Raw genomic sequence first — 20,534 nt, forward strand, 5'->3', positions numbered from 1 at the left:
CATGCCTTAATGCAATTACCTGAAAGAAAAACACAAAGAGAACAGGTAGCATCTTACTCAAGACCACTAGTATATCGTCTGTAACAACACTCCTATCAAATTTAAACAGCTGTCCTAGCTTGCCAACTAAAACAAAAAAGGCAAAGCATGACTTCAAACCATGCAGTGGCAAGTGTCTGACTACATAGTATTCAAGAATGTTCTAAAAATCTTCATTTTCTCCAAATGCTTCTATGTTGGCTGCTCCCAAAATTAAATCTGCTGTCTTTTAAGCAGGCAGTCCATACAAGTGCAAACAAATTTTCACATTTGCAAATAAATTTTCAGAGGGAAACATATGTAAGAAAAAAAAACAACCAACAAACAACAACTGACAACCAATCCTGGAATTGTAGTACAAAGAATAACTTAGAGTCAAATGTGAAAACACTTAAGCGGAGAGTTTTTTGTGCCTGTGTCCAATTTGCAGCAGTGACGTGATGAACGAGACGCAAGAAGGCAAATGTCAGCTTTCTGATGCATGAAAACACAAACCAGTTCTCTCTACCTAAAACTGGATCTGAAATTTTTCTGTAGGGTACAACTGAAAGCACGGTTTTTACTCTTTATACAGTCATTATAATGAAATCTGATGAGCATCTGAAAATATTCTTTGCAACCAATTTACAGAACAGGCAATGCAATGGGCTGTAACATCACTAGCTTGGCTGGAAGTCCAGATGGAGATCAATAACAAGTGGTGTCCCCCAGGGGGCTGTACTGGGACCAGTACTGTTTAATATTTTTATCATTGATGTAGACAGTGGGATGGAGTGCATCATCAGCTCCTGCTGGCCACACTGTTCCTACAGGCCAGGATGCCATTACAGGACACAGTCTCAGGCTGCGCCAGGGGAGGTTCAGGCTAGATGTTAGGAAAAAGTTCTATACAGATAGATTGATTGCCCATTGGAATGGGCTGCCTGGGGAGGTGGTGGAGTTGCCATCATTGGAGGTTTTCAGAAGACTTGATGGGATGCTTGGTGCCATGGGTTAGTTGTTTAGGCGGTGTTGGATTGGTTGATGGGTTGGACGCGATGATCTTGAAGGTCTCTTCCAACCTGGTTTATTCTATGTATTCTATTCTATGTATTCTATGTATGTAGCCTTCATGGCCACCTGGGCACACTTCTGTTCAGCCTACCATCAACCAGTCCCCCCAGGTCCCTTTCTGCCTGGCTGCTCTCCAGCCACTCTGACCCCAGCCTGTAGCACTGCATGGGGTTGTTGTGGCCAGTGTGTAGAACCTGGCACTTTGATGTGTTAAATCTCATGCCCTTGGACTCTGCCCATCATGCCAATCTGCAATAATGTTCCTTTTTAGCTTCACACCTACGTCAGTATGAATTGACAACTTTTCTGATCAGTTCTGTCAAATGCAGCTCATGTTTCCCTAGAATTTAATTTGGGAACCCTATGCCTTATTAGAACAGATTCTAGAAAACTTTTCCTAATAGCTTGGAAACTGTGGATGTATAAATGCAAAACTTCTCAGACTCTTAGAAAGCAAAGGGTTTACCATGTGAAATCAAAACTACATTTTACACGTCTTAAGTATCTGGGGTCAGTTAAGCATGCAAAATAAATCTATTTTTCTAGCCACACTCCAAAAAAAGGGTAGTTTTATAAATGACAGCATGCTTTGTAAGATGTTTAGTACCCCTTTTGAGGTAGATATAAATAGCAGCAACGGATGTAAACTACAGCAGAGGAAGTTCCACCTCAACATGAGCAAGAACTTCTTCACTGTGTGGGTCACAGAGCACTGGAACAGGCTCCCCAGAGGGGTTGTGGAGTGTCCTTCTCTAGAGTCTTTCAAGACCTGTCTGGATGTGTTCCTGCTGCATAACCTATGCTAGATTCTATGGTCCTGCTTTGGCAGGGGGTTTGGAGTCGAAGATCTCCAGAGGTCATTTCCAACCCCTGATATCCTGTGATCCTGTGTATAAGTTTGAAGAACAACCAGCTAGAATTTCAGAGGAATATAAGGAAGATTTAAGATGGGTTTCAGGACCTCTAATGGTTGGTTTCTAATCTCTAGTGCCATTAAGTTGTACTAATGCACTCAGATAAGCTGATATCAAGTCTCCCAGTCCTACTTTTAATACAGGCTACCAGTGCATTCATTCTCAAATATAGGCAGATGTTTACAGTTGTCTTGAGAAACTCATATTCTACAGGATGTATTTTCATCATATGAGCAGATGGACAGATACCAGGCAGCCAAACAAGTCAGGCAGGCATGAACCACCACATCAGCAAGCATGTGCCTATTCCATTACAGTGTCTCCAATTTAGCCATGGTATCAGAGGAATGTCGAGTGTCTCAAAACCTTCCAAATACAGTATACTAGAATTTGAGTCCCTACAGAAAATAAAGAATTGTTCTGTTTTAGCCAAAATGTGAAGGTTTCATGCCCTTCTAAAACACATGCCTCACTGGCCACAAGTTGGGTGTTTTGTTCCAGTAATTTCTGTATCAGGTTCTGTAAGACATATTTTGAATATAGATCATTAAATGATTTGGTGATTTTGAAATCTATAAAGCACTCTCCCTTCCTGATTTTCTTCTCTACAGGCGACCACTTCAGTGTTTGAATCATTTCATGGGCTTTCCTGTAGAAACAGGAAAGATCAGGGTTATTTTTCTTTACTGTTTTCTTTGTGATGACTTCATCTAATAATTGTGTTCCAGCCTCTACATTTCATTTTATGACCCACTGCTCCAAATCAGTTCTGACTCTAACATTGTCAAGACCAACCATTCTTTCTTTGCCTGCTTCCCAATACTTCTGCTTGCTGCCTAGACCAGTCTTGTTTCCATCTGTCTCCCAAATTCATAATCCAGCCTTTTTTATGCACAAATAAATTGTGTGTGTGTGTGTGTTTTTCCCCAGATAGATCAATCCTTTGAGTCTTACAGTTAATATTTTGGAGGTCTTTAGATCCATGAGAGAAATGTTACAAGTGATGCAGTAACTTACAGCTCTTCAGCCTCCTTCCAAATCCAAATCATTATCTTTGTCTTCTATGCCAAGAAGTGCACAGCTCCACGTGCTACTGTGGATCCTTCTATCACACTCAACATGCCTTCCTGTCCCCTGCGTCATTTAATATAGCCTTTCAGAGCTAATGCTGTGTGAGAGCTATCTACACTCCATCAGCTTTGAAATGACACAGGTTTTTTCTCAGCCAAGGGCTTTGTCAGAGATTTCACCTGAGCTTGGAAACCGATCTCCTTGCTTGGGCTCAATCCCTCTCCCCAAATACCATGCCTTTCAGATGCTTTATCTTCATTTCTGTGCCTTGTCTGAAAGCATGTTACTGCTATGCTTTCCTTCTGCTTGGATTGCAGTAAATTCAGTAATACAGTTTCAGAGCTGGCCTCCACCTGAGTTACTTGAAAACGACCAAAAATATGAATTGCTTCTTAAATAGATCTTGTCAGAAATAAAACTGCTTTCTGTCTTCCTCTGCCAGACACTCATTATTACAGACACAGAAAAGTGATGTTCAAGCCCTTTCCAGCTGCCCTCCACATTTCCAGAGTTTCAAAATCCGGAGGACTTTTACATCTTTAAACACTTGTGGAGAGGTCCTTTCTGGCTCATTTTATGCTTTCAGAAGTTAGTCAGAGAAGGGGTCTGACGGTTACAATTTAGATTTCATTTCTAAGGGAACGGGATGAAATTTATAGGATGCCACCATCGCCACAGCTGTCACTAGCAAGAGCCTCCCAAAGTGCAATTCCTCCCACCACGGCTCCATTTCATCTCGACTGCGGTCGCTCCAAGTTAGCCGGGAAAAGATGAGCGTTGCTGGCGCAAAGAGGGGCGCGGAAAACCTAACAGGGCTTCAGCTGAATGCAGACCAAATGGAACAACCAAATGGAAACGGGCACAGGAAAGGAGCGAGGGAAGGCGCAGGGTACAAGAAGGCAGCGCAGCACAGTGGTGTGAAACTCTCCTGGTTTAATAAGGCAAGGAAAATGTTTGTTTGGTTCTTTTTTTAAGAGGAGGACGATGAGGAGGTTTTAAGATGGAAAGAAGAAACCGGTGTCACCTACAGAGCATCAGGCAGCTGGGAAGAGAGGAGACAGTAGAGGCTGACAGGTGGCCCCAGCAGCCTAGGGACAACGGGAGACCGTCACACCTCCCTGAGCAACGGTGCCGTGAATGCTACCGGCACCGTACGCCGACGGCTCCAGCCCCCACCGCAGGGACCCTGTGGGCCCGCTGACCCTCGAACCCCGCCCCCTCCCCGGCGGAGCGGCCGTCCCGACTCACCCCACAGCGCCGCCGCACCGCCGGAGGCCTCCGCGAGGGGGCGCCGCGACGCCAGCGGCCCGGCGGCGCGCAGCGCCTCCAGTACGTCGGCGGGGCTCGGCGCCACCAGCCGCTCCCACAGCCCGCGCGTGTAGAACTCCACCGTGTGCGCGCGGCACAGCGGCAGCGCGCGCTCCAGGAACCGCGCCACGCGCCGCAGCGTCTCCGCCGCCGCCGCTGGCGACGGCTGAGGCGGGAGCGCGCGAGGCGGCCGCGACATAGCGCCGCGGCCTCCGCTCGCCTCGTCGAGGCTGCCGGCCGGGTCGCCGCCGTCGCCTACGGAGGCGAGTAAATAGAGCGTCGAGCGACGGCGGCGGCGAAGCGCGGTGACGTCGTCTTGCTGCGCGACGCCAGGAGAGCGATGGCGGCTTCCCGGGACGGCGGGCACCGCACGGCGGCTGCCAGAAATGCAGGCGCGGCGGCCCGCGGTCCGCGCCGAAAGCGGCAGTGGAGACCTGCCTTGCTGCGCGACGTCATGGGCAGCGTCCAGGAGGGTGAGTCGGCCGTGGGGCAGCGTGAAGCGGCGCCCTGGTGGGAGAGACTGGGCTGATGAGGGCTGCGTTCAGGAACAGTCAAGTAATGTGGACATCTACAAATCCATGGATCCTGATGGCACGAACCCAAGGGTGCTGAAGGGGCTGGCGGAGGTCATTGCCAGACCACTCTCCAGCATCTTTGATAAGTCATGGCAGACAGGAGAGGTGCCTGGGGACTGGGGGAAGGCACATGTCACTCCAGACTTCACAAAGAGAAAGAAGGAGGATCCAGGTAGCTATAGACTGGTCAGCCTCACCTTCATGCCTGGAAAGGTAATGGAGCAACTTATCCTCGGCACTGTCCTTAGGCATATGAAGGACAAGAGAGTCATTAGGAGCGGTCAGCATGGTTTTACCAAGGGGAAGTCATGTCTGACCAAACTGATAGCCTTTGATGAGGACATAACCAGGTGGACAGATGATGGTAGAGTGGTGGATGTGGTTTATCTTGATTTCAGTAAAGCATTTGACACTGTCTGCCACAGCATCCTTGCAGCTACACTGAGGCAGTGTGGTCTGGATGATCAGGTAGTGCGGTGGATGTGAACTGGTTGAAGGAAAGAAGTCAAGAGAGTTGTGACCAATGGGATGGGGTCTAGTTGAAGGCCTCTATCTAGTGGAGTCACTGAGGGGTCAGTACAGGGACCAGTAGTATTCAGTATATCCATCAACGACCTGGATGAGGGCACAGAGTGCACTGTCAGCCGGTTTGCTGATGACACCAAACTAGGTGGAGTGGCTGAGACACCACAGGGTTGTGCTGCCATTCAGCTAGCCTTAGAAGCCTGGAGAGTTGGTCAGGGAGAAACTGAAATTCAGCAAGGGCAAGGGTAGAGTCTAGCACCTGGAAAAGAACAACTCCATGGGTCAGTATAGGTTGGGGACTGACCTGTTGGAGAGCGGTGAAGGGGAAAAGGACCTAGGGGTCCCAGTGTCTGGAAGGTTGCCCATGAGCCAGCAATGTGCTGTTGTGGCCAAGAGGGCCAGTGGTATTCTTGGGTGGATTAGAAGAGCTGTGGTTAGTAGGAGAGAGGTTCTCCTCCCCCTCTATTCTGCCCTGCTTAGTACCTGGAATATTGTGTCCAGTTCTGGGCCCCTCAGTTCAAGAAGGACCTCAGGGAACTGTTTGAAAGAGTGCAGCACAGAGCCACAAAAATGATGGAGTGGAATATCTTCCATATGAGGAGAGACTGAGGGAGCTGGGTCTCTTTAGCTTGGAGGAGAGGAGACTATGGGGTGACCTCATTCATGTTTATAAAGATGTAATGGGTGAGTGCCAAGAGGATGGAGTCAGGCTCTGCTCAGTGATGCCTACTGACAGGACAAGGGGCAATAGGTGGCACTTGAGGCCTAGGGAATTCCATGGAAACATGAGGAAATATTTTTTGCCTGTGAGGGTGACAGAACACTGGACCTGGTTGCCCAGGCATATTGTGGAGTCTCCCTCACTGGAGGTATTCAAGACCTGGCTGGATGTGTTCCTGCATGGTATAGGTGTTCCTGCTCTGGCAGGGAGTTTGGGCTGGATGATCATTCAAGGTCCCTTCCAGCCCCTAATATTCCATGATTCTGTGATACCATTATCACTCTCTCCTTCAGACTATATTTAGGATTCATTTCTAGAATCCATTTTGATGTTGCTTGTGAAGTTGTCAAAATCTGGAGAGCACTGACACATTAATTTACCTTTTCTCCAGATTTGAAAGCTATGGCAGAGGTGCATGCTGCAGAGTGTGCATTGAGTGGTATGTTTGCAGCGCTGTGTTCTCTCAAGGGTCCAGGCAGTAACTTTCAGTAAACCCACACCAGCTGCAATGCTGCAGTAAGGAACAGCTTTCTAACAATATTTTTTCCTTCAAGTTTTGATTAATCTCTAATAAAAAATCAGGAACAGTGTGGCCAGCAGGAGCAGGGAGGTCATTCTGCCCCTTTACTCAACACGGGTGAGGCCACACCTTGAGTACTGTATCAAGTTCTGGGCTCCTCAGTTTAAGAAGGACATTGAGACTCTTGAACGTGTCCGGAGAAGGGCAACGAGGCTGGTGAGAGGTCTGGAGCACAAGCCCTATGAGGAGAGGCTGAGGGAGCTGGGGTTGCTTAGCCTGGAGAAGAGGAGACTCAGGGGAAGCCCTGTTGCTCTCTACAACTACCTGAAAAGAGGTTGTAGCTGGATGGGGATTGGTCTCTTCTCCCAGACAACCAGCACCAGAACAAGAGGACACAGTCTCAAACTGCACCAGGGGAAGTTAAGCCTTGAGGTGAGGAGAAAGGTCTTCACAGAAAGAGTAACTGGCCATTGGAATGTGCTGCCCAGGGACCCTGTCCCTGGAGGTGTTCAAAAAAAGGCTTGGATGTGGCCCTTGAAGCCATGGTTTAGTTGTCTGGAGGTGTTAGGTATTAGGTGACAGATTGGACTTGATGATCTCTGAGGTCTTTTCCAGCCTGGTTGATTCTATGAAAATTAGCAGAAGCATTGGCTTTTTCTATTCTACAAGGAAAAGAGATCGAAGTGGTCCTGGTAACGCCGAACTGCGCCGGCTTCCGGGCAGGTGCGTTTGACTCCCGTTTCCCCTTGTGCTTTCAGGACGAGGATTTGCATTTCGGAGAAAACAGAAGATCGAAAGGCAGTACAAGAAATTCTTGAGAAGGGGAAGGAAGGGAGATCCACAACAGGACGATCAGTTTACCGAAACCTATCCAGAGCACTTGAAACATCTTTACCTGGCGGAGGAAGAAATGCTTAAGAAACGGCGCAGGGCTCCGGATGACTCACGTGTATCAGAAGGAAAACTGGATAAAGCAGCAGAGTGAGTGTTTTAAATTGGTCTCTAAACCCACGTACTTGTTACCATCATTAAATAGTTCAGGTCTTACACTGGGACTTAAGTATGATGGTTTGTTTTGCTAAAAGAATGCTGATGGATCCCAAGAATTCTTCCTAATTGTTAGAAAATGTAAACATAAGCTTTGATGAGTTTGCATCAGAATCAGAAAACCGGGGTTGGAGTGGCTGGAGAGCAGCCAGACAGAAAGGGCCCTGGGGTACTGATTGACAGTAGGCTGGACATGAGCCAGCAGTGTGCCTGGGTGGCCAAGAAGGCCAATGGCATCCTGGCCTGCATCAGAAATAGTGTGGCCAGCAGGAGCAGGGAAGTCATTGTGCCCCTGTGCTCAGCACTGGTTAGGCCACACCTTGAGTACTGTATCCAGTTCTGGGCCCCTCAATTGAGGAAGGACATTGAGACACTTGAACGTGTCCAGAGAAGGGCAACGAGGCTGGGGAGAGCTCTGGAGCACAGTCCTATGAGGAGAGGCTGAGGGAGCTGGGATTGTTTAGCCTGGAGAAGAGGAGGCTCAGGAGAGACCTCGTTGCTCTCTACAACTACCTGAAGGGAGGTTGTAGCCAGGAAGGGGTTGGTCTCTTCTCCCAGGCAACCAGCACCAGAACAAGAGGACACAGTCTCAAGCTGTGCAAGGGGAGGTTTAGGCTGGATGTTAGGAAGAAGTTCTTCATAGAAAGAGAGATTGGCCATTGGAATGTGCTGCCCAGGGAGGTGGTGGAGTCACCATCCCTGGAGGTGTTTAGGAGGAGATTTGATAGGGTGCTTGGTGCCATGGTTTAGTTGATTAGATGGTGTTGGATGATGGGTTGGACGTGATGATCTTGAAGGTCTCTTCCAACCTGCTTAATTCTATTCTATTCCATTCTACTCCATTCTATTCCATTCTATTCTATTCTAACCAAAGTCCCTAACCCAAGGTAAGTATTGCTCAGAGTGGCTGTTTTTTATACTCTTTGTTATCAATCACTTTTAATCAGTGAAATGCAACCACATATATAAGCTAAATTTTTTTCCCAATATGAGGTGCCAGCATGTCAAGGAGGTGTCTTCTGCAGCATGTTCCAATCAAAGGGTTTCAACGTTAGGATGTTGTTCCTGGCACACATGGATTGTTATTGTTTTGCTCTATGCAGCATGCAGCTGGTCAGCTTGAAAGTGTTTTGCAATCCCATGCACTCTTCACCCCTCCTGCAGCTGCCCTCAGAACAGTGGTTGCAGGAGTTATCCTTTTGTGGCGTGGCCTAGTTTGGGGGAGAGGATTTTAATGATGAACTTTAAAGTAATATGAAATGGAGGGTTTGGTAAAAAAGTAATAGGGATGTCATGATAATTTGACGGTGATGCTTGGGGTTTGGTGTGGTTTGTCTTAAATTCATGTGTAATAACTGGGAGAAGTCAAATGGAGTTTCATTGTTTGTGGGCTAATAAGTATCAGACAACTTAAACCATTTTTTCCCTGTGTGACAGTAATTGCCTCTGAAGTCTTGGTTAGATATGTCACTGAAATGAAAAGCACAGCCACTCAGGTCTAACACTGTCATAGCAGTGTTTTCAAACAGCATTCAAGTACAGTCACTGAAATAATGCCCTTTTGTACTCATTGCAAGGAGTGTAATAAGTCTTTCAATTTACTGAGAAGGATGCCTGGGAGAGGAGAAAAAGGCAGTAGGATCTAAACCCAGCAGTAGGATGAAAAATAGTGTTTTGTCTGGAAAAGGCAGCTGATTTGTGAGGATGTCAGAAATAGAACTGATATTTTTTTGACAGGAGAGTGTCTTATTTTTTATCTTGAGTTTGGCAATTGGATTGCAAACCAGAAGTCATAATTCTGCAAGAGTGTGACTGCTAATCCGTGAGGGGCTGTGGTGAACTCTAGTCTGTGAAACAGACTTCAGTGTTCGATGGGGCTGTAAAATGGCAACAAAGGACTGTGATACTGTGATAAGACTTCGTTAGGTAATTCTGTCTTTAGCAAAGGTCGCAATTTAAGTAGCTTGGGACTGGAGATGGCGAGGTGTCATTGCAGGGTATTACCACAAGGTGGAGCTGAGAATACAGCAAAGATTTTTATTCTCCCTAAGAGTATTTCTAAACGAAAGTAAGAGCAAATGTTCAAGTAAGAGCAAATGTTCTTTTCTCTTTCCTTTTAATCGTCTGTCTCAAAGTTCAGAGATGGTGATGGCTGAGTTTCAACTTTTTGTGCTGTAATACAGTAGTCAAAAACGTGTTTTGTGGACAATTGTTGAATATTTAGCAAGGCTTACATTTTTCAAGTGTGAAATGTCTTTGTGGCCACGCTGTTTATTTACTGGCTTTAGTGTGATTCAGAAAGGAGAAAACAAAAAAGGAATTGAATAACCAGAAAAATCCACTCAAAGCAGTGTGACAATAAATGCCAGGAACATGGCACTGGTTTTCTTTTACTGCTTTAATTAATGGAAGATACCTGGGTGGTTTCTTGCTTTGAAACTTGGAAGGAACATGAATTGAGATTCTAATTTCAGAACATTAAGGACAACAGTATGCCATGTCCTCCAAGAAGCAGCAGCTTTCAGAAAGGCATCATTACTACAGTGCTTTTCCACTTTGCCATGTCAGCCTGACTTCTCTGGCAGGGAGTCTGCTAACAGTGGGCTGTCCTCCTGTCTCTGCAGTTGTATCCATATGCTGAAGCTAGAAGGAGATAGTACAGCTATAAACTAGTGCATTCATTATTTCACTAGCTCTCACGAGCCCATATGATGAGGGGAAAAAACTCTCTCTCTTTAAACTCTTCAAACTTCACAAAACACCATCCATTTGAAGATCCAGCAGATAAAGTATGTGTGTTACTAAAAGCTCTATGCAGTCCAGTCTTTGCTATACCCAGCATTGGAAGAGTTTAGTTTGCTGTGTTTCCATGCCAGCTGCTCATTACATGCTGTATAATGGTCTTGAGTAGAACAGAATAGAATAAACCAGGCTGGAAAAGACCAAGTCCCACCTATCACCAGCACTATCTAATCAACTAAAACATGGCACCAAGTGCCCCATCCAGTCTCTTCCTAAACACCTCCAGTGATGGTGACTCCACCACCTCCCTGGGCAGCCCATTCCAATGGCCAGTCACTCTTTCTGTGAAGAACTTCTTCCTAACACCCAGCCTAAACCTCCCCTGGTGCAGCTCAAGACTGTGTCCTCTTGTTCTGGTGCTGGTTGCCTGGGAGAAGAGACCAACCTCCACTTAGCTGCAACCTCCCTTCAGGTAGTTGTAGACAGCAATAAGGTAAGAGTAAGAGTGAATGCAAATAGGTATCCATCCAGTGTAGAAGGGTGAGCCTTCTGAAAAGTGTATTTCTGATTAATGTCCCCCAAAATGCAAAAAAACCCAAACAAAAACCAACAGTGGAAGCATGGAAGACTGTGCTCTTATTCTGCAGTCACTGTGAGATATGTGGTTATGTCTGCTTGGTGATAGTCCACATCTGAGGTGCATGTGCTTTTTCTTACAGGTCAGTGAAAATTGAAAGGAAGTTTAAGAAGAAAACAGCCAACCAGAAGGCAAAAGAAGAATATGAGAAAATACAGGCTGAGCGTGCTAGAAAGAAAGAGGTAAACATTAAATGGAGATATTTCTTGGCTGTAGACAATGACTGTATTAATACCACTTCTGTCAAGTTCTTCATCTGGAGGAGGCCCAGGGGAGACCTTATTGCTCTCTACAGCTACCTGAATGGAGGTTGTAGACAGGTGGGGGTTGGTCTCTTCTCCCAGGCAACCAGCACCAGAACAAGAGGACACAGTCTCAAGCTGCGCCAGGGGAGGTTTAGGCTGAATGTTAAGAAGAAATGCTTTATAGAGAGAGTGATTGCCCATTGGAATGTGCTGCCCAGGGAGGTGATGGAGTCACCATCACTGGAGGTGTTTAAAAAGAGACTGGATGAGGCATTTAGTGCCATGGTTGAGTTGATTAGATGATGTTGGGTGATAGGTTGGACTTGATCTCGAAAGTCTTTTCCAACCTATTCTATTCTATTCTATTCTATCTGGACCCAAACAGGACCATAGGAAAGGAAGAAAGGTATTGTTATTTCAGTCTGTTTCAACTTGACAGTAGTATCCAGGCATACAGGTGTTCAAAGTTGTCATTCTCTTTGTTCTTACTGTTTTTGTCTTGCAGTTGCTGTTAGCACAATTCTGTTAGGTCAGTTGGTACATCAAGAAAACTTAGAGCTTGATCTGTGTATCCCAGTGGATTACTCTAGACTTCTTCAATACTACAGAAGGAAAAGTAATAGCAATACTATCATCTTGCAATGAAAAGTGAAATATCCTTCCTATATAGGAAGGATATTTCCTTCCTAAGAATTTATTTCCTTCCTAGGAAGTATATATCACAGTATCACCAAGGTTGGAAGAAACCTCAAAGATCATTGAGTCAAACCTGTCACCACTGACCTCATGACTAGACCATGGCACCAAGTGCCATGTCCAGTCCCCTCTTGAACACCTCCAGGGATGGTGACTCCACCACCTCCCTGGGCAGCACATTCCAATGACGAATGACTCGCTCAGTGAAGAACTTTCTCCTCACCTCGAGCCTAAACTTCCCCTGGTGCACCTTGAGACTGTGTCCTCTATCCTATTTAGGAAGGATATTTACACTAGACATTAGGAAAAGTTTTTTTCATGGAAAGAGTGGTCAGGGATTGGAATGTGCTGACCAGGGATGTGGTTGAGTCCCCAAGCCTGGATGTGTTTAAAGGTGGTTTGGTTGTGGTGCTTGGGGCTGTGGTTTAGGGGTGAAGCTTGTAGAGCAGGGTTCTGGGTTGGACTTGGTGATCCTGAGGGTCTTTGCCATCCTGAATGTTTTATGTGATTCCTTATGGTGTTTCTCTAGTGCTATCTTATTTTGCACTTTGACCAACAGTGAAACAATTAAATAGTATTCACAGACAAAATATTTAGTAATTTTTATCTCCTTCAGGCTTAATGGGACTTACAGGGCATATCTTAGTATTATGGTTGAATAGCACAGTTGAGTTACTAATTTAAGACATCCTTATGTAACAGGTTCTATCCTCTCCCAGCAGGCTATTGCAGTGAAAATTGGCAGATATTGTGACATTGTATAAGTTGTTGTTACATCTTGCTGACACACTGTGTTTCAGTAACTCCTGTATAAGTATTGTATAAACATAAAGCTGGACAAAGCATCACTTCTTCAGTTTAGCTGCATTGAAAAACTAGAGTAGTTTTGTGCAAGCTGAGCTGTGATTCTGGGCGAGCTACATGCTTGTTGAACTGAGAGCTGCTTTTATGAATATTAGATAAAGATCATGCTGAAAGAAATCAGTGTTATGTTCAGCTTACTTAGAAAAAAATAGGAACAAGCAAAAACCAGCAAGCCTGTAAGGAATTTTCGTTCAGCAGCATGTGAGACTCTCCTGAGGGAGATGTCAACAGCTTCAGTCTTACTTGATATATTGAGGCAGTCCAAACAGTAGCTGAGTACCACAGTAATGGTAATCATTTGTGTGGAACAGTGGTATGATGATCACATACTTTTTACCCCCATGATGCCATCCAGAGGGACCTTGGCAGGTTGGAGCGGTGGGCCCATGCCAACCTCATGAAGTTCAGCAAGACCAAGTGCAAGGTCCTGCATCTGGGTCGGGGCAATCCCAAGCACTGACATAGGCTGGGCAGCGACTGGCTTGAGAGCAGCCCTGAAGAAAAGGACTTGGGGGTGCTGGTGGCCAAGAAGCTCAATATGAGCTGCCAGTGTGCACTTGCAGAAAGCCAATTGTATCCTGGGCTGCATCAGGAGAAGCATAGCCAGCAGGTTGAGAGAGGTGATTCCCCTTTTCTACTCTACTCTGTTGAGACCCCGCATGGAGTAGTGTGTCCAGCTCTGGAACCCCTATTACAAGAAAGATCTGGGTGTGCTGGAATGTGTCCAGAGAAGGGCCACGAGGATGATCAGGGGGCTGGAGCTCCTCTTCTGTGGAGACAGAGAGAGAGTTGGGGTTGTTCAGTCAGGAGAAGAGAAGGCTCTGAGGAGATCTTATTGTGGCCTTCCACAATAAGGGGCCTACAAGAAAGCTGATGAGGGAGTTTGTAAGGTGTCAGGTAGTGATAGAGCTAGGGGGAATGGAACAAAAATAGAAGAGGGTAGATCATATTGGATGTCAGGAAGAAGTTCTTCCCCATGAGGGTGGTGAGACACTGGAACAGGTTGCCCAGGGAGGTGGTGGAAGCCTCATCCCTGGAAGTTTTTAAGCCCAAGCTGGATGTGGCTGTGAGCAACCTGATCTAGTGTGAAGTGTTCCTGCCCATGGGAGGGGGGTTGGAACTTGATGGTCCTTGAGGTCCCTTCCAACCCTGAAAACTTTATGATTCTATGATGATTCTATGAGTCTACATAGGCTAGTGTTTAGACTCACTTAGCTTGTCATTGGAGGAGAAAAGTGAAGGAGCTCATTTCACAGAAATGAAGCAGTATATATTTTAGCTACAACCCTGATTGTAGGATGTTCTGCCAAAGAAAAACTTGTCTCTTCTCTTGAAGCGTTAGGCAATGCAATGTTTTGATGCAGTATCTTTGATTGCCAGTATCTTTGCAGAAGTCATTTTTATTGCTTATAGACAGCTTCATAGTTAACAGGAAGTATTTATATTATGAAAGTCTTATATTATGATTTCATCCTTGTGTCTGTTTAATTTCAGGAAGCAGAGAAAAGAAAGCAACAAAGAGAAGAAGCTCAGCGGTTGTACAAGCAAAAGAAAATGGAAGCTTATAAAATACTGAGTAAGAAGACAAAAAGAGGACAGCCAAATCTCAACTTGCAAGTGGAGTTTCTGCTTCAGAAAATACAGCAAAATACATAAAACTCTGCATATGTTTTAAGTGCAGGTTTTGAGTTACCTCTGGACAGTTTATTAAATTACTTTTAATAAATAATGCCTTGCCTCTATATGGCTTTTGTCACTGGCTTGACTTATCCCATCAGTCCAATACTGGAGGATATTTACCCTGAAATATGTGTGCTGTGCTGAGAGAGAGGGATCTGGGACCTTTGTAATAAACGATCTGTATTTCTAAACTTAAAGTCTATTAACTATGTAATATCCCAGTCCTAATACTAGAGTCTAGTGCCCTCTGAACATGAATCTGCTCACTGTAAAGAATGTTTTCCTAGCTCCTAACACTTCCCACAATTGTGACTACTAAAATTATGCTTACTTCAGAGCAGTAAAATGAACTGCCAAGGCTAGGAGTGTTTTGTGTGCTGTTGGATAGGATTTTGCCCATAAAAACAAAGAGCACAGACTGTATCACAGTATCACCAAGGTTGGAAGAGACCTCAAAGATCATCAAGTCCAACCTGTCACCACCGACCTCATGACTAGACCATGGCACCAAGTGCCACATCCAATCCCCTCTTGAACACCTCCAGGAACGGTGACTCCACCATCTCCCTGTGCAGCACATTCCAATGGTGAACGACTCTCTCAGTGAAGAACTTTCTCCTCACCTCGAGCCTAAACTTCCCCTGGCACAGCTTGAGACTGTGTCCTCTTGTTCTGGTGCTGGTTGCTTGAGAGAAGAGACCTCCTCCCTCCTGGCTACAACCCCCCTTCAGGTGGTTGTAGACAGCAATGAGGTCTCCCCTGAGCCTCCAGGCTAAACAACCCCAGCTCCCTCAGCCTGTCCTCATAGGGCTTGTGCTCAAGGCCTACCCCCAGCCTCGTTGCCCTTCTCTGGACACGTTCAAGAGTCTCGATGTCCTCCTTAAACTGAGGGGCCCAGAGCTGGACACAGGACTCAAGGTGTGGCCTAACCAGTGCAGAGTACAGGGGCACAATGACTTCCCTGATCCTGCTGGCCACACTATTCTTGATACAGTCCAATATGCCATTGGCCTTCTTGGCCACCTGGGCACACTGCTGGCTCATGGATGACTTTTATTTATCATTCTCCACCAAGAATAAAACCCGCCAAAGGTCCAAAACTGGTTTGAATGTACAGATCTTGCAGCCTTTACACATACCCTGTCCTTGGTGATTTACAGTTCAGTGATGTATTTTGTTCATAAACTGAAGTATGGCATTCTGGCTATGATGGGTCAGGTAGATGGGCTGAGGTTTTGGTGTGCTGAGTGTACCAAGTCTCTGATGTTGGTTCTTTGGAACATTAGGAAAAAAATAAATCTTTCAAACCTTCCTTTGGATGTGTACCCCATGTATCAGTATAGGTTGGGGACTGACCTGTTGGAGAGCAGTGAAGGGGAAAAGGACCTGGGGGTCCTAGTGGATGGAAGGTTGACCATGAGCTGGCAAGGTGTTCTTGTGGCCAAGAAGGCCGATGCCATTCTGGGGTGGATTAGAAAGGCTGTGGTTAGTAGGTTGAGAGAGGTTCTCCTTTCTGCATTTGAAATAGGTATTTTTTTCTCTTGTGTTGAGTGAAACCTTTATTAGCAAAATATTCCATATACTTGATTATTGCTGGATAACAGGCTCATTAATATGAGCTAGTAAGTTAATTACCTTTATATATGTTTTTCATTCCTCCTTAGCAACAGGAAGTCTCAGTTCTTGATTAATGGAGAGCAGAATTGTGCTTAGAAAGGAAGTCTATTTTTTCCCCTTTTATGTTATTCTCTGGGTCATTCAAATTTACCTCTTTCTAACTTTAATTGTTGCCCTTTGCTTTAGTCTTTCTGTTCTGTATTCTTGCTGATAGTTAATATGACCAAGTTTATCTGATTTTCCCGAAGAGACATCTGAAATTGCCTTCCTCGTCCCCCAGTGCTTCAGAAGACTTCATTGGGCAGAGCATGTAATCAAAAAAGAGCATGGTGTCTGACCTTAGCTCCAGCATTGCTTGACTCAAGGAGGAGAGGGATGTTCTGTCATTTCTCCATCATTTTCTCTCCTCCATCACTTTTATCTGATTTGAAGATAAAAATGGGCTATGGCTATGCCCAGCTTCTCATACAAGAGACTTTTTATGGACCAAAAGTTAATTGATAGAACATTTTTTAAATGAAGAAGTTAAAATCATGTATTTCCTCACACTCTCCTTTGCTGATGGGGTAGCAGCCCAGGACAGCAGTCGTGAAAAGCCTGTGCAGTCCCCTGTTTCCTACCTACACCAGGTTTGGGTTTATTTCCTGATGGCAGGACTGCTGTTGTGGATTTCCAGGGAGGCATGGAAGTAGCTGCCCTCCACAGATGGCCCTCTCATTGGCAGGAAATTAATCTGGTCTCAGCATTTAGGATTTACTGTGCAAATACAAACTCTACATTCAGTGCACACACAGTCTGATCTGGCCCAGATTCACCAGATTTATGAGAGGAAGCTTTACAGCTGGTCTATACAAATACTGCATCTAGAAATTGCACTGCATGTTTACATACATGGCACAAAACTGGCTCGCTCAGGATCCCTGGCACTTGGCAACACAGCTTTCCAGCCTGCATCCATGCTACTGGGTATTTAAAAGTTGTGTGATAATGTTAGGTTATCAAACTTCATCAGACACCATTACTGAACACAAAAAGTTCACTAACACCAAGTATTTCATAATCATCTCTGTAAATAAATTAAAGCTGGGGCTCTTAAGCTTGGGGAGGAGGAGATTAAGGGGTGACTTTGGCCAATGGCATCCTGGCTTGCATCAAGAGTAGTGTAGAAGCAGGGAAGTCATTGTGCCCCTGTACTCAGCACTGGTTAGGCCACACCTTGAGTACTGCATCCAGTTCTGGACCCCTCAATTTAAGAAGGACATTGAGACTCGTGAATGTGTCCAGAGAAGGGCAACAAGGCTGGGGAGAGACCTCAAGCACAAGCCCTGTGAGGAGAGGCTGAGGGAGCTGGGGTTGCTTATGAATCTATGATTCTAAGTCAGTGTAGATGATTGACTTGTTTGCAGTTTGAATTATTAGCTAATATGTTTGGGTTATTCCTACTCCACCAAAATCTAATTTGTACTGAATACCTCAGATTTTGAGTCTCTAAAAGCTTGCAGATTAATTACAGGCTGGAAAGATTTTCATTATCCTTCAATTTCATTGTCTCTTAGTTCCATTTCTATGGTAGTATTAACAAATCATAAAAGGTTCTTTGCAGCTAGTAGCAGGGCTTTCTTTACGTGAAGGAAGAGATATATTCTGGAGTGGGTTTTGGTCAGGTATTAGAATGTGCTGCCCAGGGAGGTGGTTGAGTCACCAACCCTGGATGTGTTTAAAGGTGTTCTGGATGTGGTGCTTTGGGATATGGTTTAGGGGTGAACCTAGTGGGGATCTTGGTTGGACTTGGTGATGCTGAGGCTCTTTTCCAACCTGAATATTTCTGTGATTCTGTGATGCTAGATGTAGGGAAGAGACTGTCATTAAAGTGATGGGGAATCAGAGAAGTTTATTTTTCACCTCTTGAATCACCATAGAGGAAAAGACCTTGTTCTTCTTCCTGGCTTGGGACACTTGAAGGTGTCCAGAGAAGGGTAACAAGGCTGGGGAGAGGTCTGAAGCACAAGTCTCATGAAGAAAGGCTGAGGGAGCTGGGGTTGTTTAGCCTGGAGAAGAGGAGGCTCAGGGGAGACCTTCTTGCTGTCTACAACTACCTGAAGGGAGGTTGTAGCCAGGTGGGTTTTGGTCTTTTCTCCCAGGCAACCAGCACCAGAAGAAGAGGACACAGTCTCAAGCTGCTCCAGGGGAAGTTTAGGCTTGAGGTGAGAGGAAAGTTCTTCACAGAGAGAGTTGTTAGCCATTGGAATGTGCTCAGATGAACCCAACTGTTCTTCCTTTTCTGTACTGAGCCACTCTTTTACAAAATACAGTGCACACAATTATAGAATCATTGGATAGCTGGAAGGGACCATCATGAAATAACTCATGTGATGTAAGAAAAAAGTTCACACCTACAGAAATTGTTTTATTCTAAGCTTTTTAAGGTCTATAGCCAGGATATTTCTTTCAGTTTATGACAGGGATGCTACTGCAAGTAGCTAACCTCGTGGGGGGGGAAGTAGAAAACACTTTTCTTTAGTTTAAGTGTGGAGAAGAAGAGCTACAATGCAAAGGGTTATTTATTCCCAAATGCTAGTTTTGTAGTCTGTTTTGTATTTATTTTGAAACCTGAAACTAATTTCAGGGGTGTGGATTTAAAAAGAAAAGCAAAACAACAAAAAAACTCTGTAATTTAAGTTTAGGTTTCCAACTGGATTTGGAGGTTTTCTGCTGACTGTTGCTATAGCAACAACAAACAAATGATGAAGGTAATATTAAAACCTTTTTAAGTGTCTTGCATTTGAGGTTATCTAGCTTCAGGCAGGTAATGCCAAGTACCTGTCCACATTTCAACTGAGCCACTCCATAGAAAAGGAATAATTTGCAGCACCCATGCTTCCCCTGATACTGCATGTGTGGGACGCACATTACAGGGGCTCTTTTTGTTCTTGGTTGAGAAAAGCCCACTGGGTGGAGGCATGGAGCTGGATTTCATCAAGATGCAGCAATTCAGAGACTAATGAATGTTAAAAGAGAAAGAAGGAAAGAAAGAAGGAAAGAAAGAAAGAAAGAAAGAAGGAAAGAAAGAAAGAAAGAAAGAAGGAAAGAAAGAAAGAAAGAAAGAAGGAAAGAAAGAAAGAAAAAGAAAGAAAGAAAGAAAGAAAGAAAGAAAGAAAGAAAGAAGGAAAGAAAGAAAGAAAGAAAAAGAAAGAAAGAAAGAAAGAAAGAAAGAAAGAAAGAAAGAAAGAAAGAAAGAAAGAAAGAAAGAAAGAAAGAAAGAAAGAAAGAAAGAGAAAGAAAGAAAGAAAGGAAGGAAGAAAGAAAGAAAGAAAGGAAGGAAGAAAGAAAGGAAGAAAGGAAGAAAGAAAGAAAGGAAGGAAGGAAGGAAGAAAGAAAGGAAGAAAGAAAGAAGAGAAGAAAGAAAGGAAGAAAGAAAGAAAGGAAGAAAGAAAAGAAAGAAAGAAAGAAAGAAAGAAAGAAAGAAAGAAAGAAAGAAAGAAAGAAAGGAAGAAAGAAAGAAAGGAAGGAAGAAAGAAAGGAAGAAAGGAAGAAAGAAAGAAAGGAAGGAAGGAAGGAAGAAAGAAAGGAAGAAAGGAAGGAAGGAAGAAAGAAAGAAAGAAAGAAAGAAAGAAAGAAAGAAAGAAAGAAAGAAAGAAAGAAAGAAAGAAAGAAAGAAAGAAAGAAAGAAAGAAAGAAAGAAAGAAAGAAAGAAGGAAGGAAAGAAAGAAAGAAAGAAAGAAAGAAAAAAGAAAGGAAGGAAGGAAGAAAGGAAGAAAGAAAGAAAGGAAGAAAGAAAAAAGAAAGGAAGGAAGGAAGGAAGGAAGGAAGGAAGGAAGGAAGGAAGGAAGGAAGGAGTAAAGGAAGAAAAGATAGGGACATCCAGTTTAAACAAATATATATACACGCACACACTTTTAAAATGAAGTCTGTAATTATATGAAGTTGCACATACCTTCCTTAAAACCTACTGAATACAATTCAAAATAATTTCTGGCATTATAGAGTCCATGGAAAAGTTGTGAGAACTGCTCAGATGTATCCCTTATTTTTTTGCTTTATGTGGTTCCATTACAATTTTGGCCCTACCTTGCTCTAGCTTTGCCAACTACACAAACAATGCTGTAACAGTTGCATAAATATTTATGGTTCCTAATCGAAACCCCAAAGCCTTGCAGTATACTTTAGCAAGCTTTTGTCTTTTCCAATAGCTAATTGCTATTTTCCTGTTAACAAGGGCACCACAGCTTAGCAAGGCTAACTCTTCCACAAGCCATTTTTGGTTGCAGAACACCTTGTTT

General features: G+C 44.5%; 2 protein-coding genes across 2 annotated transcripts in view; one reads left to right on the plus strand and one right to left on the minus strand.

Annotated features, from left to right (window-relative positions):
• The window catches only part of METTL25 (methyltransferase like 25), a 75,035-nt gene extending 70,447 nt beyond the window's left edge, over window positions 1-4,588 (minus strand). Inside the window, 1 exon segment of the mRNA XM_054178471.1 lies at window positions 4,326-4,588. Within this exon segment, the coding sequence (XP_054034446.1) occupies window positions 4,326-4,584 (259 nt within the window). The 5' untranslated portion in view covers window positions 4,585-4,588.
• A 137-nt stretch (window positions 4,589-4,725) lies between these two features.
• CCDC59 (coiled-coil domain containing 59) lies at window positions 4,726-14,765 on the plus strand. Its single transcript, XM_054177864.1, has 4 exons — window positions 4,726-4,858; window positions 7,485-7,707; window positions 11,235-11,334; window positions 14,452-14,765. Exons 1-4 carry the CDS (start codon window positions 4,726-4,728, stop codon window positions 14,611-14,613), a joined length of 618 nt encoding a protein of 205 aa, XP_054033839.1. The 3' UTR covers window positions 14,614-14,765.
• The last annotated feature ends 5,769 nt before the right edge of the window (window positions 14,766-20,534 follow it).

Source organism: Dryobates pubescens, chromosome Z (genome assembly GCF_014839835.1).
Source record: "Dryobates pubescens isolate bDryPub1 chromosome Z, bDryPub1.pri, whole genome shotgun sequence".
In the NCBI taxonomy this organism is placed as follows: domain Eukaryota; kingdom Metazoa; phylum Chordata; class Aves; order Piciformes; family Picidae; genus Dryobates; species Dryobates pubescens.

Coding starts and splice junctions, on each gene's coding strand:
- CCDC59 (XM_054177864.1), top strand. CDS start 4,726: ATGGCGGCTTCCCGGGACGGCGGGCACCGCACGGCGGCTGCCAGAAAT. Junction 4,859..7,484: donor CATGGGCAGCGTCCAGGAGG/GTGAGTCGGCCG, acceptor TTGTGCTTTCAG/GACGAGGATTTGCATTTCGG. Junction 7,708..11,234: donor AAACTGGATAAAGCAGCAGA/GTGAGTGTTTTA, acceptor TTTTTCTTACAG/GTCAGTGAAAATTGAAAGGA.